The sequence below is a fragment of the Microcaecilia unicolor genome, chromosome 7 (genome assembly GCF_901765095.1).
Source record: "Microcaecilia unicolor chromosome 7, aMicUni1.1, whole genome shotgun sequence".
Lineage (NCBI taxonomy): Eukaryota > Metazoa > Chordata > Amphibia > Gymnophiona > Siphonopidae > Microcaecilia > Microcaecilia unicolor.
This window is the reverse complement of record NC_044037.1, coordinates 174,561,725-174,581,046: the sequence shown is the minus strand read 5'-3', so window position 1 is coordinate 174,581,046 and position 19,322 is coordinate 174,561,725. Positions and strand designations below refer to the sequence as shown.

Genomic DNA, 19,322 nt, shown 5'->3' with positions numbered 1-19,322 from the left:
CCCTCGGGAAGAAAGGTTGTACTCGTTTGAGTTTCCACATTGAGTGGAACATTTTCTTTGTCGTAATTTTTGCTTGGCTTTCTAGCGTAAGGTTTCGGTCAATGGTGACTCCGAGAATTTTCAGGTTGTCTGAGACAGGAAGAGTGTAATCTGGGGTGTTTTTACTGGTGGGTTTGTGCGTATTGTATTGTGATGATATTATGAGACAGTGTGTTTTTTCTGCGTTGAGTTTTAATTGAAATGCGTCTGCCCATGAGTTTATGATTTGGAGGCTGAGTTCGATTTTGTTTGTGATTTCTCCATTTAAGTGCACGTCGGATATGTTGGAATGTAATTGTATTTTTACATGCATTGCCTGTCACCTATTATTTCTCTGTGATTACTCTGTGACCTCTGATGTGAATTACTTAGAGAGGTCACACAGCTATGCAACTTCCTGTGGGGGTTTAGACACAGCAGATGGAGCACATGGAGCACATGGAGCTCATGATCTCTCCTAACCTGAGAGGATCTATGGTGGTGTGAGCATCCATTACCATCTAAGCACATGGAAAGAGCTGATAATACAAATGTATAGTAATATGTATATATAAGCCTGTCTGATTATAATCTAACTACAAACTGTGAGTAAACAGATGTTTTGTTACTTCAACTTTAAAGTGACTCAGCAGTGAATTATTCAGGGGTGAATGAGAGAGAGATGAAGAAAGAAATTAACATTTCTAAAGCTGAAGCTGTGTGTACTAAAATCTGCTAATTATTTACTACAAATAATCCAACAAAAGGGTTACGGGCCCAGGGCTCAGGAATTGAAAAAGAAGAGAAATATTACCAGGCAGAAAAAAAAGGCCACATTTTTCTCTTAAGTTTTAAAGGAAAGATTCAGTCTGTCTCTCTCTCCCCCCACACAGCAGACAGAAGGCTAAGAAAATGGCTGAGGGAGGAAATTCACCATTTTTCTATTCTCTCAAGATGCCTAAATTAACTGAGTTTAATTATCAGCAGTGGGAACTAAGATTCATATGTCTCCTTCGAGCAAAAAGATTAGATATATGCTTAGACCAAGACAGAACAGCTGAAAATATGGCTGAATGGGACAATGCAAACTATTATGTGAAGTGCATGCTTTTGGAAGCTCTCTCAGAGAAACAAGCCATATTAGTGGAGGGAAAAGATACACCAAAGGACATTTTATATAAACTGAGAACTATGTATGCAACTACTTATGCAAAGCAGCAACCAATTTGGTTAGCAGAGTTGAATGAAACCAAATTAAGGGATAAAAGTAAATGTAATGATCACATTATGCATCTTATGTCTTCATTTCAAAAGCTAGAACTTTCAGGAATTCCCATGTGTGATGCATTGAAAAGAGCATTTCTTTTTACCTCACTATCAAAGAAGTTTGATGTTTTTAGGTCTGTAAATGAGGCCATTGAAGGGCAATCTTTTGAACAGACAACATCAAAACTAAGGCAGGAATGCATAATAAATGATTCTGAGGAGATGTGTTCTCAAAGCAAGTCAGAGAGAAATGAAACAAATTTCTTGGCAAAGAACAGAGGAAGGCGGAGCTATGGGAAAACTCCACCCAAGGGCAAGCTGATTTGCTACTCATGTGGAAAGGAGGGACATGTATCTAAATGGTGTAAGGAAACACAAAACACTCCCTCTAGCTCACCTAAGCCAATGGAACTAAAGAATTTTCAAACCAGGAAATGTATGAAGGACAATAATAAACACAAGGGCTTTCTAATGGCAGAAAAATCTTTGACTATGGTAAATAATAATTCAAATGAAAGTACTTGGATTTTGGATTCGGGGAGCACATGCCATTTAACCAATTCTAAGGATTTCTTTCAGGAAATGTGTCCAGAGGAAGGTATTCTTAAAACTGCAAACGCAGGGACTGCTAAGATCCAAGCAAAAGGTATTGGATTCTTAAAATGCAAAGTGTCTAATGAAGTTAAAGAAATTCCTGTAAGTGATGTCTTGTATATTCCCCAAGCAGTTTGCAATATGCTTAGTGTATCTACATTAGATAAGAAGGGATTTGTGATTCATTTTGAAAACAGTAAGTGCACAATCTCTAAAAATGATGAAGTGTATGCTGAAGCTTTTATGCATAATGATGTTTATAAGCTGAACATTTCAGGTGAAGCCTCACATATGGCGCAAGTAAGGAAGAATGATGGTAAATGTAGTCTGGAAATCTGGCACCGCCGCCTGGGACATCGTGATTTTAAGGTGATCCAGGATCTTTACAGTAAGCAACTAGCCACTGGCATTCAGATAAGTGCAGATGCTGGTAAAATGGAGAAATGCATAGACTGTGTTACTCAAAAAGGTGTGAGACCCTCATTTCCTGCATACACAGGAAATAGGAGTAATAAAGTGCTGGACTTAATACACAGTGACTTATGTGGACCGTTTAATATCCCATCATTGGGAAATAACAGATTTGTGCTAATATTCTTGGATGATTTCTCTAGATATTGTGTGGCCTATTTGCTGAAAGAAAAAAGTCAAGTCACAGACATGCTGAAGAAATACGTAACCATGGTGAGCAACAAATTTGAAAGAAAACCAAAGGTTCTTCAGACCGACAATGGTGGTGAGTTCACTTCACAAAGCATGCGCACATTTCTAGAACAAGAAGGCATTCAGCATATCACAACAGTAGCTTATACACCAGAACAAAATTCTGTTGCAGAGAGAAAATTTAGGTCACTTGTGGAAATGACCAGATGTATGCTGTCAGATAGCAATCTCCCTAAAAGACTATGGGGGGAAGCCATTCTCACAGCAGTGTACCTACAAAACAGAATGCCAACTAAAGGCGCTGAGCGCACACCACATGAGACATGGCATGGTAGGAAGCCAAACCTGTCACACATAAGAACATTTGGAAGTACAGCATATGCTCATATACCAAAGCAAAGAAGGCATAAGCTGGATTCCACAACAGAAAGGGGCATTTTAGTTGGCTATGCTCCAGGACACAAAGGATATAGAATTTGAATCTGAAAACTGGCATTGTTGGCATAAGACATGTTACATATTTTGATGAAAACAAAAGGGTTGATAAAGGCTGGATTATCCCAGATGAGCCTTATCATCCAGAATATGAAACTAGAACCATAATAGACATGCCAGTGTATATAAATGCCATACCAAGGCAGATGTCTGAAAGCAACTCACCTGTATCTAACGAGGAACAGGCAGAGGAAGCAGACACAGAAAGGATCATTGAAGAAGACAGTACAGTTGGAGAAGGGGAATCAATTGGAGAAGGACTCTCAGATTTAGAGGATGCGGAAAGGTCAGACCAACCTGTTGTCAGACGCTCATCCAGGGAAAACAAAGGTGTTCCACCCCCAAGACTGTCTTACCTAACAAAGTCAGCAGAAGCTCAAGAGCCCTTAACATGGGATGAGATTGAGAAAATGCCAGCAGAAGAAGCTGCTGAATGGCATAAAGCTGCACAAGAAGAAATTGATGCATTGGATAAAAATAATACTTGGATTCTTACAAAATTACCTCCTGGCAAGAAAGCTATAGGATGCAAATGGGTATTCAAGTTAAAAAGGAATGCACAAGGAAAAGTGGAAAGGTATAAAGCCAGATTAGTCGCAAAGGGATATCTTCAAAAATATGGAGAAGATTTTGATGAAGTGTTTGCACCTGTAGTGAAACACACGACAATCAGAACACTTCTGAGCATTGCAGTCTCAAAAGGCATGCAAGTCAAACACATTGATGTGAAAACAGCGTTTCTTCACGGAGATATAACTGAAGACTTGTACATGGAACAACCAACAGGTTTCATAAATACAAAACAAAGACAGCTAGTGTGTAAATTAAACAAAGGTCTTTATGGATTAAAGCAAAGTGCAAAATGTTGGAATGAAAAATTGCATGAAATATTGACAAATTTAGGATTTAAGCAAGGTGAAGCAGATAAATGCTTGTACACTAGGTGCACAAATGGACAATATGCATACATTTTAGCTTTTGTTGATGATCTGCTCATTGCAAGCAAAAGTGAGCAAGAGTACAAGGACATTGTAAAGTGTTTAAACCTCAATGTTGAGATAAAAGAACTGGGTAATGTGTCATACTATCTTGGTATAGAAATTGAGAAACAAAATGATGGTTCTTATCTTCTAAGCCAGAAGCAGAAAATAAATGAGCTTATTGAAAGTTTAGGTATGCAAGATGCCCAAGTTGTAAGCACTCCCATGATCACTGATTTTCTGAAGGATGAAACAGTAAGAGAACCTTTACCAGATAACATCCAATATAGATCAGCCATAGGTAAGCTTTTATATCTAGCTACCACATACAGGGCTGATATAGCAAATGCAGTAGGAATTTTGAGCAGAAGGGTCAGCTCACCTACCAAATCAGATTGGACTGCAGTTAAAAGGATGGTAAGGTATTTAAAGGGTACCATTGATTGTAAATTAAAGATTTCAGCCAATAGTAATCCAAAACTAATATGTTACTGTGATTCAGATTGGGCAGGGGATCATTCTAATTATAAATCCACAAGTGGATATGTGTTTATGTATGGAAATGTACAAATTTCATGGGCCAGTCATAAACAAAGTATTGTGAGTCTGTCTTCTACAGAAGCTGAATACGTGGCCGTATCGGAAGCGTGCAGAGAACTGATGTGGATTAAAAAACTTTTGCTGGATTTCGGAATAGCTGAACAGAGACCAATCCAGATAATGGAAGATAATCAGAGCTGCATCCGACTGTCACAGAATGACAAGGTTCAGTCACGCACCAAGCACATCGCAACGAAATACCACAACGTGCGAGAGTTGGCGAAAGAAGGGGTCATCAGTCTATACTATTGTCACACCAGTGAGATGACAGCTGACATCATGACCAAACCGTTACCCAGAGAACATTTTGTGAATTTGCGTATAAAGCTTGGACTTTGTATGAATAAATAATTGCATGACAGTTATGCATGAGAAGGGGTTTGTTGGAATGTAATTGTATTTTTACATGCATTGCCTGTCACCTATTATTTCTCTGTGATTACTCTGTGACCTCTGATGTGAATTACTTAGAGAGGTCACACAGCTATGCAACTTCCTGTGGGGGTTTAGACACAGCAGATGGAGCACATGGAGCTCATGATCTCTCCTAACCTGAGAGGATCTATGGTGGTGTGAGCATCCATTACCATCTAAGCACATGGAAAGAGCTGATAATACAAATGTATAGTAATATGTATATATAAGCCTGTCTGATTATAATCTAACTACAAACTGTGAGTAAACAGATGTTTTGTTACTTCAACTTTAAAGTGACTCAGCAGTGAATTATTCAGGGGTGAATGAGAGAGAGATGAAGAAAGAAATTAACATTTCTAAAGCTGAAGCTGTGTGTACTAAAATCTGCTAATTATTTACTACAAATAATCCAACAGGATAAGCACATGCTCTGTTTAACTGCATGCCATACTTCGGTCCCATTTTTGACGCCATCAATTTCTATGGGGATACCACTGATAAGTGCAAGATTCACTTATATGCATGGTTTAAGACCGCTCCTCTGCAGGGAAAACTCTGCATAAGCGCGCGCACAGAATATGGAAGCCGATTGGCGCGTGACAGCCAATGAGATTTCAAATTTACTGCCCCAGGCAGAATAATCGAAAGAATGTTGTTAGAGTGTACACTGGGGTCGTCGTCATCGTCGCGCAACTGTAAGACTTTAACACTGGTTGAACGAATAGAAGTTCTTAAAAAATTAGAAAACAAACAAAGTCAAGCATCTATTGCTAAAGAATATGGTGTCAATCCCAGTCAAATTTCATGTATCTTGAAGCAGAAAGACCAGCTTCTGGAAGACTGGCAAAACAATACAAATCCACAACAGAAACGAAAATGGGCGGAAAAAGCTGAGGAGGTAGAAGATGCTCTTCTTCGGTGGTTTTCTCAAGTCAGGAGCAGACAGTTTCCTGTCTGTGGTCCACTGCTTATGGAGAAAGCTAATCAGCTAGCTGAAAGTCTTGGACTAACTGAATTCAAAGCCAATGTTGGATGGTTGGAAAGATGGAAGGAGAGGAACAACATAAAATTCAAGAAACAGCATGGTGAAAAAAAAGACGCTGATGACTTTGGTGCTGAAAATTGGGTTGTTTCAGTTCTTCCTACCATCTTGAACGAGTTTGCACCTCGTGACATTTTCAATACTGATGAAAACGGTATCTACTGGCGAGCGATTCCTGATGGAACACTTGCATTCAAACAAGCCAAAACTACAGGAGGTAAAACGTCGAAGGACCGACTGACGATCCTCCTTTGCTGCAATATGGATGGGAGTGAGAAGTTGGAACCCCTCGTAATTGGAAAGAGCAAACAGCCCCGTTGCTTCAAGAAAGTTAAGCAACTTCCTGTGTCATACTAGGCTAACGCAAATTCATGGATGACTGGGGAAATTTGGAAGCAGTGGCTAAAGAAGTTAGACACTAGAATGCAGGCACAAAAGCATCAGATTTTGTTGCTTTGTGATAATTGTGCTGCACACAGTGATGATGTCAGGCTGTCTAACGCCAAGGTGGTCTTCCTGCCACCAAACACTACCGCTCTGATCCAACCTATGGATCAGGGCATAATAGCCAATTTCAAACAACATTATTGGGCTCTTGTGCTACGTCATCTGATGAGCGTTATGGATGACCAGACTGGCAAGGATAAACGTGCAGTTGAACTGGCTCGTAATCTATCACTGTTGGATTCCCTACATATGCAGAAAGAAGCCTGGAATCATGTTACACAGGCAACCATTGTGAACTGCTACAAGCGGGCAAGCTTTGTTAGGGATGTGGAGAGGGACGAAACAGATGCAGCTGTTGCAAACGTGTCAGATGAACAGGCTATTGACATCCCAGCCTGTGTTACAGAAGAGGAGTTTCATCGCTACGTAGCTGTTGATTACGATCTACAAACAGCTGACGACAGCACTGATGTCCAGATATGTGCCTACACGCAGGCAACGGCTGATGAAATGGATGATGAAATGAGCAGCGAGGCACGGGCTGACGAAATTCAACAACCTCCTGTCACTTTTGCAAGAGCGCTGGAAAATCTCAATACCATGCGGGCCTATCTGGAGACCACTGGATGTCAGTGCTATGACAGTTTTCACCGTCTGGCAGACGTAGTCTATGTAATTCACAGACACAAGAGTGTACAGAGGACTATGACTGATTACTTCAAGTAAGCCTAACGTCAGTTAAAGGAGACTGTATACTGTACGTATAATAAACAGTACTGTACATATGTTTATCAGATATCAAGCTTCTTTGGGTCACAACGGTTAAGTGCACGCTCTGGTTAACTGCATGTATTTCTTTGGTCCCAGACCCTTGCACTTAAGCTGATTGCACTGTATTTTGACCTTATCTATAGCCTAAAGACCACTGTTGTCACATTGACAAAAAAATCAAAATGGGCTCTAATGTGATTCTGAGACGATAAGACATACAAATGATTCACCTAATTGAAGGCATATGTTGAAGATGATTCCGTTTCCCTTTGGGGACTTTGACTACTTTGAAATGTTTTGAGTGCTGAGATTTTGGTGTGTTATCTCTAACACATAATATTCACACAGAGATGAAAATATCTTTTGAAATTCCTTATTCAGTAATGCATTGAATTTATACTGGACTGGAAAGTATCATACTCTACCAAGTTTGCAGTGAGTGACTTGTTTTTGTTAGTTCTGTGTGGAAACTGCAGTGCAACCCACTTATTCTCTTTGTGTAAATGAATGTTTGTTTATTTTTTTCAGGATTGTTTCTGTATCACACGAACACCAGTTGAATCTCTTGGGTCAGGAAAACAGTCAGAAACCAGCATCCATCAATTCTTGGTAAGATAAAGTCAGGATGACTGTATCTTGAGTTCATTATAATCTATACCATTGACATCTTTATGGTTTTATTAGTGACTGAGTTTTGAATACAGTCTTTTTGCCTGATTAACTGAGGAATGATTTAATCATTGTCGTAATGAAGAACTTACCTTTCCCAATTTCTTCATTTTTATTGAGGTTTGGTTATTCAGCACTAGATTAAGGAGGGAACCTGATTTAATCCAGTGGTCAAGTCAGTACTGTTGATGGAGAGTTCCAGAGGAGTACAAAGGTCATTGTTATAGGTGTCAACTAACTGTTCATTTGTACTAGTGATTGAGGGAGCAATTATGCTTGCCTTTGGTGTTTAAAAAAACACCTAAAAAATCCAAGAATAAGAGTTCTTTCACTGAAATTATTAATTGCCTCTTTCTGGACAGCCAGTTTTGTAAAATCTAGCATTTTTATGCATAGGTTGTAAATAATAATTTCAACGTTCAAAATCCTAACAAGAGAGAGAGTGCTCTGCCCGCTACAGGTCCTGCTTCCTGTTTCCGCATAGACAGGACACAGCAGGAAGAAGGACCTGTGGCTGGCAGAGCAGTCTCTTTTGATCACTGGTGCCGGGCCCGTGGACTCTTGCCCCTTCTGCTTCCCCCCCCCCCCCCCCCCCCTCGGCAGCCCTGGAATTCTCTGTTATCTGAGGTATAAATTAAGGGGCCTTTTTACTAAGATGTGGTAAAAAATGGTGTTGGCTCATGCTTATGTGGGTCATTCCCATGCGCTAAGGCCATTTTTACTGCGTGGGTAAAATGGCTAATTTTCTATTTCCAAAATTAATGGCCACGCACTAATTTTCCCATTAGTGTCCCTTAACTACACCTATTTTGTAGGCAGTAAGTGCTCATGTGCTAACCACATTGTAATCGGTTAGTGCTCGGCACATATGGGAGTGCATATACATGGAAAAATTACTGTGGGATGCCTGAGCGCACCCTGCGGTAAGCCCTTTTTCATTGTGGTAAGTATGCATCAGTGCTTACCGCTTCTTAGTGTAAAGGGAAATAATTCAGTACAGTGCTCCTCAACCCTTTTCTGACTTACAGTCGCATTTTCAAAAGAGATAGACGTCCAAAAAGTGACATAAGTCAGCAGTGGCCTAGTGGTTAGGGTGGTGGACTCTGGTCCTGGGGAACTGAGTTCAATTCCCACTTCAGGCACAGGCAGCTCCTTGTGACTCTGGGCAAGTCACTTAACCCTCCATTGCCCCAGGTACAAATAAGTACCTGTATATGTAAGCCGCATTGAGCCTGCCATGAGTGGGAAAGCGTGGGGTACAAATGTAACAAAAAAAACAAAACAAAAAAATAAATTTGGATGTTTATCTCACAGAAACGTCCACATAAGTATTATCAAAACCTCTTTTTGGACATCTTTCTCTGAAGTCCGTCAGAAGTGCGTCCAAATCTCAAGGGGGCGTATCAGGGACATGTTCAGGGTGAGATTTGGGTGTTCCTGAGACTTAGACGTTTTTTTAGCCCTAATGGAAGAAAACAAAACCATCCAGGACTAAAACTAAGACGTTTTGAGCTAGACTTGTTTATATAACGAATAAGACACAAAAAGGTGCCCTAAATAACCAGATGACCACTGGAGGGAATCGTGGATGACCTCCCCTTATTCCCTCAGTGGTCACTAACCTCCTCCCACCCCCCAAAAAATGTGATGAAAAACATTACTTGCCAGCGTCAGATGTTATACTCAGGTCCCTGGCGTAGTCTAGTGGTGGGTGCAGTGCACTGCAGACTGGTGGACCCAGACTTCTACCTCCCCCTACCTGTTACACTTGTGGAGGAAACTGTGAGCCCTCCAAAACTCATCAGAAACCCACTGTACCCACGTGTAGGTGCCCCCTTCACCCATAAGGGCTATGGTAGTGGTGTACAGTTGGGGGTAGTGGGTTTTGGGTGGGTTTTGGGGGGCTCAGCAGACAAGGTAAGGGAGCAATGGTCAGATGTGTACCTGGGAGCATTTTATGAAGTCCACTTAAGTGCCCCCTAGGGTGCTCTATTTCTTTCCTGGGATGTCAGTGGGACCAGTGTACTAAAAATGCTGGCTCATCCTACATCCCAATGGCTTGATTTTGTGCATTTTGCACTTGGACGTTTTTGGGGGTTTTTCGAAAGTGGACCAAAAAATTAAACATCCAAATCACAAAACCTTCTATTTTCGAAAACAAAAGATAGACGTTTTTCTTTTTTTGAAAATGACCTCCTTTCCTATTCAGATTTTAGACGGTTTTTGCAAAATGTCCGGTCGGACTTAAATATCATATCGAAAATGCCCCTCCACGTGTCTTTATAAAATACAGCCACAAATCCTATAGAAATCTCACCTATAACGAAGCAGTGAATATTTATGCCTGCTTGGAAGCAAGTCTATGTGTTTATGGCTTAAAGTGCGTGCACACATGTGTGTTCTATGATGTCTGTGCTCTACCCAAGCTTAGCCCCACTCCATGCCTACAGTAATCATGTATTAGTAGGTGTGTTCTTGTCATCACACATACTTGTATGCATAGGGTAGTTTTATAAGAGACATTTTATGTGTGTATACTGGCTTAAGTACATGAAAATGCCTCTATAAAATTGTCCTCTCAGTTTTTTAATCTTGCACATATGGTCACAGCTGTTTACCTGGAAAAGGAAATTTAATTTTTCCTTACATTTTGGAATTGTCAAAGCAAGCTCTGCTGTAATACAAATTTTTCCGTCAGAAAATTCTCAAGAACATGATCTCTTTTGCTCCAAGGATGGCAGTGGGGCCTTCTAGTTTAAGGCTATTCTTTAAGCTAAGATAAAACAATACTGACAAATATAAATTTAGATTCTTTCAGGACAGTATGTTCAGAAGAGTGTAACTAAACAAAGGAGCAGATTCACAAAAGTTTGTGGTAAAAAGTTTTTAGCAGTCGAGTGCTAAACTGTAAGAAGAACAATTTTAAAAGTCATTTTTGCGTTAAATTAGCATACGTCCATTATGCATAATTTTACCTGTACAAGCGTAACTTTACCTGAACGGAGGCAGTCCCAAGGGTTGGGTTGGGTTGGGTGGGGTATTTGCACACCTATCAAAATACATGTAGATCTGTTTGCATAAAATAACAGAAAATCTGTAGACGGTAAAGGGCAGGTGAAACTGTAAGAGCATATATTCTCTGGGGTAATTCTCAAAATGGAAATGTGCATACTTTTGAAAATTTGCCACTATGTGCATACTATTATGAATGCATGCGTTTATAAAATTTACCTCTCGGTTTGCTTACTAAAGCTTTGTGTTTTTTAGGGTTATTTTCAAAACTTTTTTACAGGGATATGCTATGTGCCTGGTGTAAAAAGCCTCCATAAAAATTGCCCACCCCCTTCTATGGGTAAAAAAGACCCATGCTGGTCACCGTTCAGGTACTTTACCACTAGCAAAAAGGGGTGGAGAGAGAGTTTCAAGTTTATTCAGGTATTTTCATTTTCCCTGGTTAAAGTGTGTTACAGTAATCAAGTTGGCTGATGAGTAGTGAATGAATAAGGATATTAAGGGCTGAGGTGCACAGTAGGGATCGTATAGAGTGGATCATGCGTAGCATAAAGAATGAGCTTTTCACAACTGTAGAAATCTGGGTAGTAAAGTTAAGGGAGTTGTTATTGGTTATCCCCAGGATTCTTGTGGTACTAACTAATGGGACTGGAACAGAGGAAAGAAGAATGGGAGATACAACTACTACTACTACTACTTATCATTTCTAAAGCGCTACTAGACGTACGCAGCGCTGTACACTTGAACACAAAGAGACAGTCCCTGCTCGACAGAGCTTACAATCTAACTAGGACAGACAAACAGGACAAACAAGAGATAAGGGAATATTATTATTATTATTAGCATTTGTATAGCGCTACCAGACGCACGCAGCGCTGAACACCTGATACAAAGAGACAGTCCCTGCTCAAAAGAGCTTACAATCTAAGTGAGGATGATAAAATAAGGGTTCTGAACAAGTGAATAAGGGTTAGGAGTTAAAAGCAGCATCAAAAAGGTGGGCTTTTAGCTTAGATTTGAAGACGGCCAGAGATACAAGCTTTTATCAGCACAGTCAGTAAGGAGGAGGATCTTTGATTTGCTAGGGTTGAGAATAAACTTGTTGGTCTAAAGACAGTCTGTTGTTTGTGTTTATCTTTTGTTAATACTGGAGATTTGACAGTGATCTAAAGGGTCTATAGTACAAATTACCTGTATGTCATCAGCATAGGCATAGGCTGTAAAATCCAAGGATAGTAATTGGGTTAAAAGTGGGGCCAGGAAGATGTTAAAGAGTGTGAGAGCTAGAATGGATTCCTGGGGGACTCCACTGACCATAGAGAAAGGCTGGGATGTGACATTATTAAATTGCACAGTGTAGGTACGGTTGGAAAGATAAGAACCATGCCAGGACAGTATCCCTTAAGCTGTCATGTTGCAGTCTGTGAAGGAAAATTGCATGATTGACCAAATCAAAAGCTGCAGATAAATCAATGGAAAGAGGAAAAACTGATTTTGCATGGCCCAAGTGATAGTGAATAAAGGTAGCACACATATGGTTTGAATTCTGAGACCATTTAATGTACCTCATAGCTGATGATGTTACTTGCTGCTGGATTGTATCTTTTACACCTTCACTGTATCATTGACTGACTGTCTTCTGTTGCAGAAGAGAAAGGTAGCCATGTTATTTTGCCTTTTACTTATTTTACCTCACCAGTTTATCCAGTCCTTTTCTTCAGTGTTGTAGAGAGAGTCCTAATCCTCCCTTTCATTGAGGGAGGACCATTTTCAGACAGCCAGTTAACACACTGAAGTCTTTTCCGCTAAGGGTCCCTTCGTTAATAATTTCCCGTCAACCTTTCTGAGCATATGGAGTTTAAAATTCCAAACTCTTGACACTATTGTGTGTTTTTATTTTGTTAAAAAAAAACTAAGTGGTTACTTACACTTATCTTCTATTCTTTTGCTAGGCAGATGAGCTGTCCTTGTCCTGGAGTCCTCCATCTCCTGGAGGAGTTGAAATGCCAGTATGCTGTTCTGACATCTCCCACTATGAGTTTCAGGTGGAATTAGGTAATGTCTTTCTGTTTACCTCTTGTTTTGTAGCCCAATGTGGCATTTCTATTCCATGTTGTCCTTCTTGATGGTATCATAATGAGCTTGAAGAAAGGCATATGTTAATACCAGACCTTATACAATCTTAGAATGTAGGAACTTCCTCAAAGTTGCACATTTTATACACTCCCAATTCTTTCTTCCCTGTTTCCTCCTCCCGTTTTAAGCCACGTGCTCTTTTTTAATGAATTCTTAAAAATAAACAAAAAAAGAGATTTGGCCTCATTAGCCAAAACTGTGTCTGCAATGCAGCAAAATATATTTACACCAGCTCGGGAGCAGGTGTAAATATATGGTAATAAATTATGTACATAAGTAGGGTTATCATACATCCTCTTTTAGAGGACATGTCCTCCTTTTGGACTTCTTCAAATATGCCCTCCAGGTGTTTTAATTTTTAGAAAAATACTCTCTTTTATGTGCCTATGACCAACACACCTACCCACATAATGAGAGACACCACCTCTGGTCTGTTAGTCATTCTGGACACATGGGGGTGCTAGAGAGAGAGAGAAAGCCATTGCTGATCTCCTCTCTCTTTCTCTGCTGGTTGAATCTGTGAAAGGAATTTTGTTTGTGCAGCATGTCTTTAAGCATATGTCGTACAGAAATTTCCACATGTATTTTAGAAGCCAGCCAAAGTTACTGAGGGATATCCACTCTTCTGATAAGTACACTTGGGCTCAGACTCATTCAAACTCAAATCTGGAAGCTTTAGAAAAGTAGATTATTGTCTAGTGCTGTACATTAAGTTAGTCACTGTTTGACATATGTTCATTAACTAAAAGCCATTTACACGTTTGCTATGATAAAATATTTCTTTACCAAAGGTAGCAACAGTTTTTATTTTTTGTGTCCTCCTTTTTTTTTGTCTCCGCAAATATGGTAACCCTATACATAAGTGCCTATTTTATAACATGCGACTCAGCCCACTCCCCACCAAAACTCCTCCTCAAAATGCATCTTTTACATTCAGGGTAATTTTGTAAGAACCATTTTATAACAGGTTACCTAGGTAAGAAGTCCATATAGGCATCTGTTTGGGGCTATTTTATAAAAATAACATAAGCATCTAGGTGTATTTTAGCCTCAATACAGTCAGCAGCATCACTGATAAAAATGCACCTCTATATGTTTAAATCAGCTTGGAAGTTGATGTAAATGTATGTGCATATTTTGTAAACTACACATGTTATTGTAACTGCTCTGATGCTTGCTAATGAAGGACGGTATAGAAAGTTTTGTATAAACATACAGCACAACTCCATCCAGAAAAACTCCTCCCTCCCAAAACACCTTCACTTTAGTCATATAAAAATAGGCACAGATATTCTCCATGCCTACTTTTATATGCACATAATCCCTGGGGTAATTTTCATAAAATCCCTTTTCTGCAGGTAGGACATGGTTAAACTACAATAAAATTTCTCCCAAGATGCAAGGCTAGCCCGAGGGTATCTGACACCATAAGCTAATCTTCAGCTGTGTGCCCCCACCTCCCCACAGACATCAAGCATCTCCCCTACTCACCATAGTGATAGTCCAGCATCTCCCCAACCTCCCATAGAGGTAGTCCAGTATCTCCCTTTCCTTTCCCTCCCCTCTCCTCCCCTCTCGATAGTCTAGCGCACTGTTAGCAGCCAAGTTCATACAAAGTTAATTATGTTCAGTGGAAAATAAATCTGTTGGCTCAGGCTGCTTGCTATCTGAATATTCAATCACTGTTTCATTATTGCTACCAAGTATTACATATTAAGGGTATTCGTTTTAATTCATGTATCCAGTCCTTATGTGCACATGGTTTTGCTTTTTAAACCCAAAGGTTTCCTAGTATAGCATTTTTCATGTTTGAATTAGTTTTTTATACAAGTTTTGCTTGATTTGTCTTTATTTGAAATAAATGAAAATGTTTAAAACATATTTTGTCAACAAGGGGTGGGGCTGGGTGGGACTAGGGGGGGGCAGCGAACTGGTCTGCACAAGACCCCTCAATTGCTAAGACCGGCCCTGCTGCCTAAATGGTTTCAGATGGTGTGATACCTATTAAGAAGGTAATTTTTATAACTGCATTTATGGATACAAAGTACAAATATACTTTTCTCTGTGTGCCTTTGCTGTGTTTTCAAAGCAGAAGTCCTCACATACGTCTACTTTAAAAATTAACGGAGAAAAATTACATGCTTACATTTTGAGGTGCACAATTTTTCTAGGTTAAAAAGTGTGTATGCATTTAGGATTTTAGAAAAGTATGCACCAAAGTGCAAACCTTTCCCTTGAGAGTGCCTCTTCAAACAGCAGCTAAACCTAGGTGTTGTATTAGGATGTGCACACATAAACTGAGCAATTTTCTGACAGGCCATTTCTTTGGGTAATGCCTTTAAAAATTACCCTTTGTGTGTATTTTGATAGAACCTGGTTAATTTTTCCATCACCATAGTATTTCATATTTTCCAGAACCTAGGCAAAGATCAAGTACTTTCAGTGAGTTGCTATTGCCATGATAATAGCCAATGGTAAATGCTGAAATATTGATTTCTTATAAGTAATAGGTGGCTGCAGAGAATGGTGCAATCATGGCAAAACTATATTCAGAGGGTTAAGAAATGCTGTACTTGTAATTCCCTGACTGAACTTGAAAATCATTTCCCAGAATGACCATACCTGTTGGCATTCCCATTTCATGCCTGAAAGAGCCTTTTACCATCTACCTATCCAATAGGAGCCTTATATCTGAGGCCAGATTCTGTACATTTTAGCAGATCTTAGGTAAAATGGGCAATTTATTTATTGTCTCTTTAGAACTGAAACAAATTTAGAGAGTCTTCTGTATATCAATTCAATAATCTTTAGAGAGCATCTCCTAACTTAGACAGTCTCTGTCATTGACTTCAACATCAAATTGAAATGCCTTGCCCAACAACAGCCCTTTAAAGGGAAAGCACTAGACCCTAGAAAGCTGTCATATCCTAGCCTGACCAAGGCAGACATCAAAATGCTGATACACTGAGCACCTGTTGTCTCTGATGATATAACCTGAAATCACATTTTAGATTTCTGAATTTGTGATTAATTTGATAAACGATGTAGCATTTACAGATGAATATGTTGATGGTAGCTCGGCTGTCTTGTTTGCAAAATATCTGCTATGCTTTTCTGTTGCATTACAGGAAGTGGATTCAGTGATTTAACTTCAATCTACCTCGCTCGTCACACACCTACAGGAACACTAGTGACCGTGAAAATTACAGACCTGGAAAGCTGCTCAGAAGAACATTTAAAAATCCTACAGGTAAATGAAGATAAAAGTTTAAATGTTTTATATTAGGGACAGTTGACAATGACCAGTAGTGCTTATGGGGTCTTGATGCCCACCTTGTGATTTGCACAAAATAGATTATCAAGTAGAGATAATATCTGGGAGCATATAGACAGGCAGTTGTAGAGCTGGATCTCCATTATGGTGTTTCACAAGGTTCCTTGCTCTCCCATCTTTGTTTAACATTTTTCTCAGTCTTCTGGCATCTCTCATCCAAATGACTTCCATCAAGTTCTGTATTTATGCAGATGACATTTTTCTGGTCTCTACTCAAGATCCTTATAGCCTTGACTTATCTAGGCTCCAGTCCTACTTGGATGTTATCGATTCATGGCTCACCTTAAATCATCTCGTACTGAACCCTTCTAAGTCAGTTCTCTGTGGGTCACTGGTAAATCTTTAGCCCCCTCATTTCCTCTCGTCTTGACTACTGTAAATTATTTTCTCTGGCCTCCCAAAATAGTTTCTCAAAACGCCTCAAAATCGTCTAGACCACTTCCGTTCAGTTACTTGCTTGCACACATAGGTCACATCATGTTGCACCGTTGCTGGCTCATTATCATTGGCTCTCTTTCTCCTTTCGAGTTCAGTTTAAAATCCTCACCCACAAGGTCCTCCTCATTGGGATCCCCTTCTATCTCTCTATATTTATTACACCTTATACCCCTTCCCGAACTTCGGCCTTGGCCTCTCGTCTGGAATCGACACTGCGTTCAGCCTTTTTTTGTATGGCCCCTATCCTATGGAACACCCTCCCTATTGAACTTAGGACAGAACAGTCCTATTACTATTTTAGGTCCCTTTTAAAAACTCACTTATTTACACTGGCATTCTTAATTTGTGAGTCGCCCGGCAGCAGGGCTGTGATCTGGAAGATGGTTTTGTTCCTCCCTCCTCCGCCTTTCCTCTGTCCTATATTATTGGTGTAGTTCCTTTCTTTTCTATTACGTATTATTGTACACCACTTTAATTTTGTCTTTGAAAGGCGGTATATCAAATACCAAATAAACTAAACTATTAATGAGCAGGAAATAACAATCAACAAAAAGAATGGGGACATCACAGGGAAGAACCTCCTGATGTGCCTCTTAGGAATTAGGGACAATGAACCATTAACTGTTTTCTTAGTAGTTCTTATAAATCATGCACCTCATTTAAACCTGTGCAAATTTCCTGAGGAGGTGTGAATGGAGGAGTAGCCTAGAGGTTAGAGCAGCAGCCTCATAACCAGGAAAGCCAGAGATTCAAATGCTGCTACTGCTTTGTGACCTTGGACAAGTCACTACGGGGTCCTTTTTACTAAGGTGAATTGAAAAATGGCCTGTGGTAGTGTAGGTGCGAGTTTTGGGCGCACGCAGGTTCATTTTTCAGCACGCCTATAAAAAAGGCCTTTTTAACATTTTTTACGAAAATGGACTTGCAGCAAAATCAAAATTGGCGCACGTCCATTTTGAGTCTGAGACCTTACCACCATCCATTAACCTAGCGGTAAAGTCTCACACGGTAACTGGGCGGTAATGACCTATGCGCATCAAATTCCACTTGGCACGCGTCCTATACATGCATCCGAAAATAAAAATTATTTTTCAGACGCATGGCAAAAATGAAATTACCAAGAAAACAGCAAGGCAAACGATCTGCAAAATCCAACGTGGAAAATGAGCAAGCATTGATAGCAGACTACTTGCTGGTGATTTGGAAACTCAACAGGACACGCTGTTTGTGCTGTTTTTTTTTTTGCATTTCCTTTTTCCTTGTCCTGATATGCAATTTGCAATTGTTCTTATTCGTAGAGATACAGACTAGCCCCTGACGCAGCCCTTTTGTGGGTGAAACACGGCCTGTGTTGGGCAACTGTCTTATATACAGTATCTTCAATAAAATATTTTGGATAATATACTGATCTGCTTGCTCATTTTCCAAAAATGAAATTACCGCAAGAGCCACACGGTAGCTGGGCAGTAACTCCATTTGGCATGCGTTGGGCATGCATTGACACTTATGCAGCTTAGTAAAAGGGCCCTTAACCCTTCATTGCTCCAGTACAGACTTAAGGCTAGTTTTGCTAACCTGAAAACTAATGTACTAGTAGGTGTTAATTTGTGATTAGTGTGAGTTATTAGTAAATAGGCCCCATCAGCATGTGTTAAATTCTAAAAACGCACATTCATACATACAAGTAAGTATTTCTAGCTCATAGATCAGTGGTTCCCAAACCTGGTCCTGGAGACACCCCAGCCAGTCAGGTTTTCAGTATATCCACAATGAATATTCGTGAGAGAGATTTGCATGTGAAAAAGGAAGTGCATGCATATCTCTCATGAATATTAATTGTGGGTGTCTTAAAAATCTTACTTGCTGGAGTGCCTCCAAAACCAGGTTTGGGAACCACTGTCATAGATTATAGCTCTTGAGGTAGGGAAGTACCAACTGTAGCGGATCTGTAACTTGCTCTGTGGGCAATTCTTTAAATATGTGCTATCAGTTGTATACCAAATTACATGCATAATTCATTAAGATAATGGTTGTATATGCACGTCTATGTGGATATATGCACATAAACCTTAAAATTCCACCTAAGTGCTATTCTGTAAATATACTTATATTTTGCATAGTTCTTATTTTACAGCTAGGCATAGTCTGGTTGGAGCATGGGTGAGACTTGCACTTATGCTTCCAACTTATAGAATACATAGAGGCATATTTTCAAAGCACTTAGCCTCCCAAAGTTCCATAGAAACCTATGGAACTTAGCCTCCCAAAGTGCTTTGAAAATAAGCCTGATAGTATCTCTGGCTCTTAGGCACACATACGCCAGCTGTTTGGCTAGCAAAAGTGCTTGCACTTAACTTACAAGCACATATTTTTATTATTATGCTAATATTCTGTAAAGGAGGCTCTTATGTTTCTTTATAGAATAGGCTCCTACCAGACT

General features: G+C 39.8%; 1 protein-coding gene across 2 annotated transcripts in view; it reads left to right on the top strand.

Annotated features, from left to right (window-relative positions):
* Positions 1-19,322, top strand: part of STRADB (STE20 related adaptor beta) — a 123,960-nt gene that overhangs the window by 9,597 nt on the left and 95,041 nt on the right. For both annotated transcript variants that reach the window (XR_003942875.1, XM_030210113.1), the window contains exons 3-5: positions 7,822-7,902; positions 12,927-13,029; positions 16,239-16,360. Coding sequence is in view for 1 of the 2 variants with exons in the window: in XM_030210113.1 (XP_030065973.1) it covers positions 7,822-7,902; positions 12,927-13,029; positions 16,239-16,360 (306 nt within the window). In the remaining variant the exon portion in view is untranslated. The remainder of the gene's footprint in view (positions 1-7,821; positions 7,903-12,926; positions 13,030-16,238; positions 16,361-19,322) is intronic.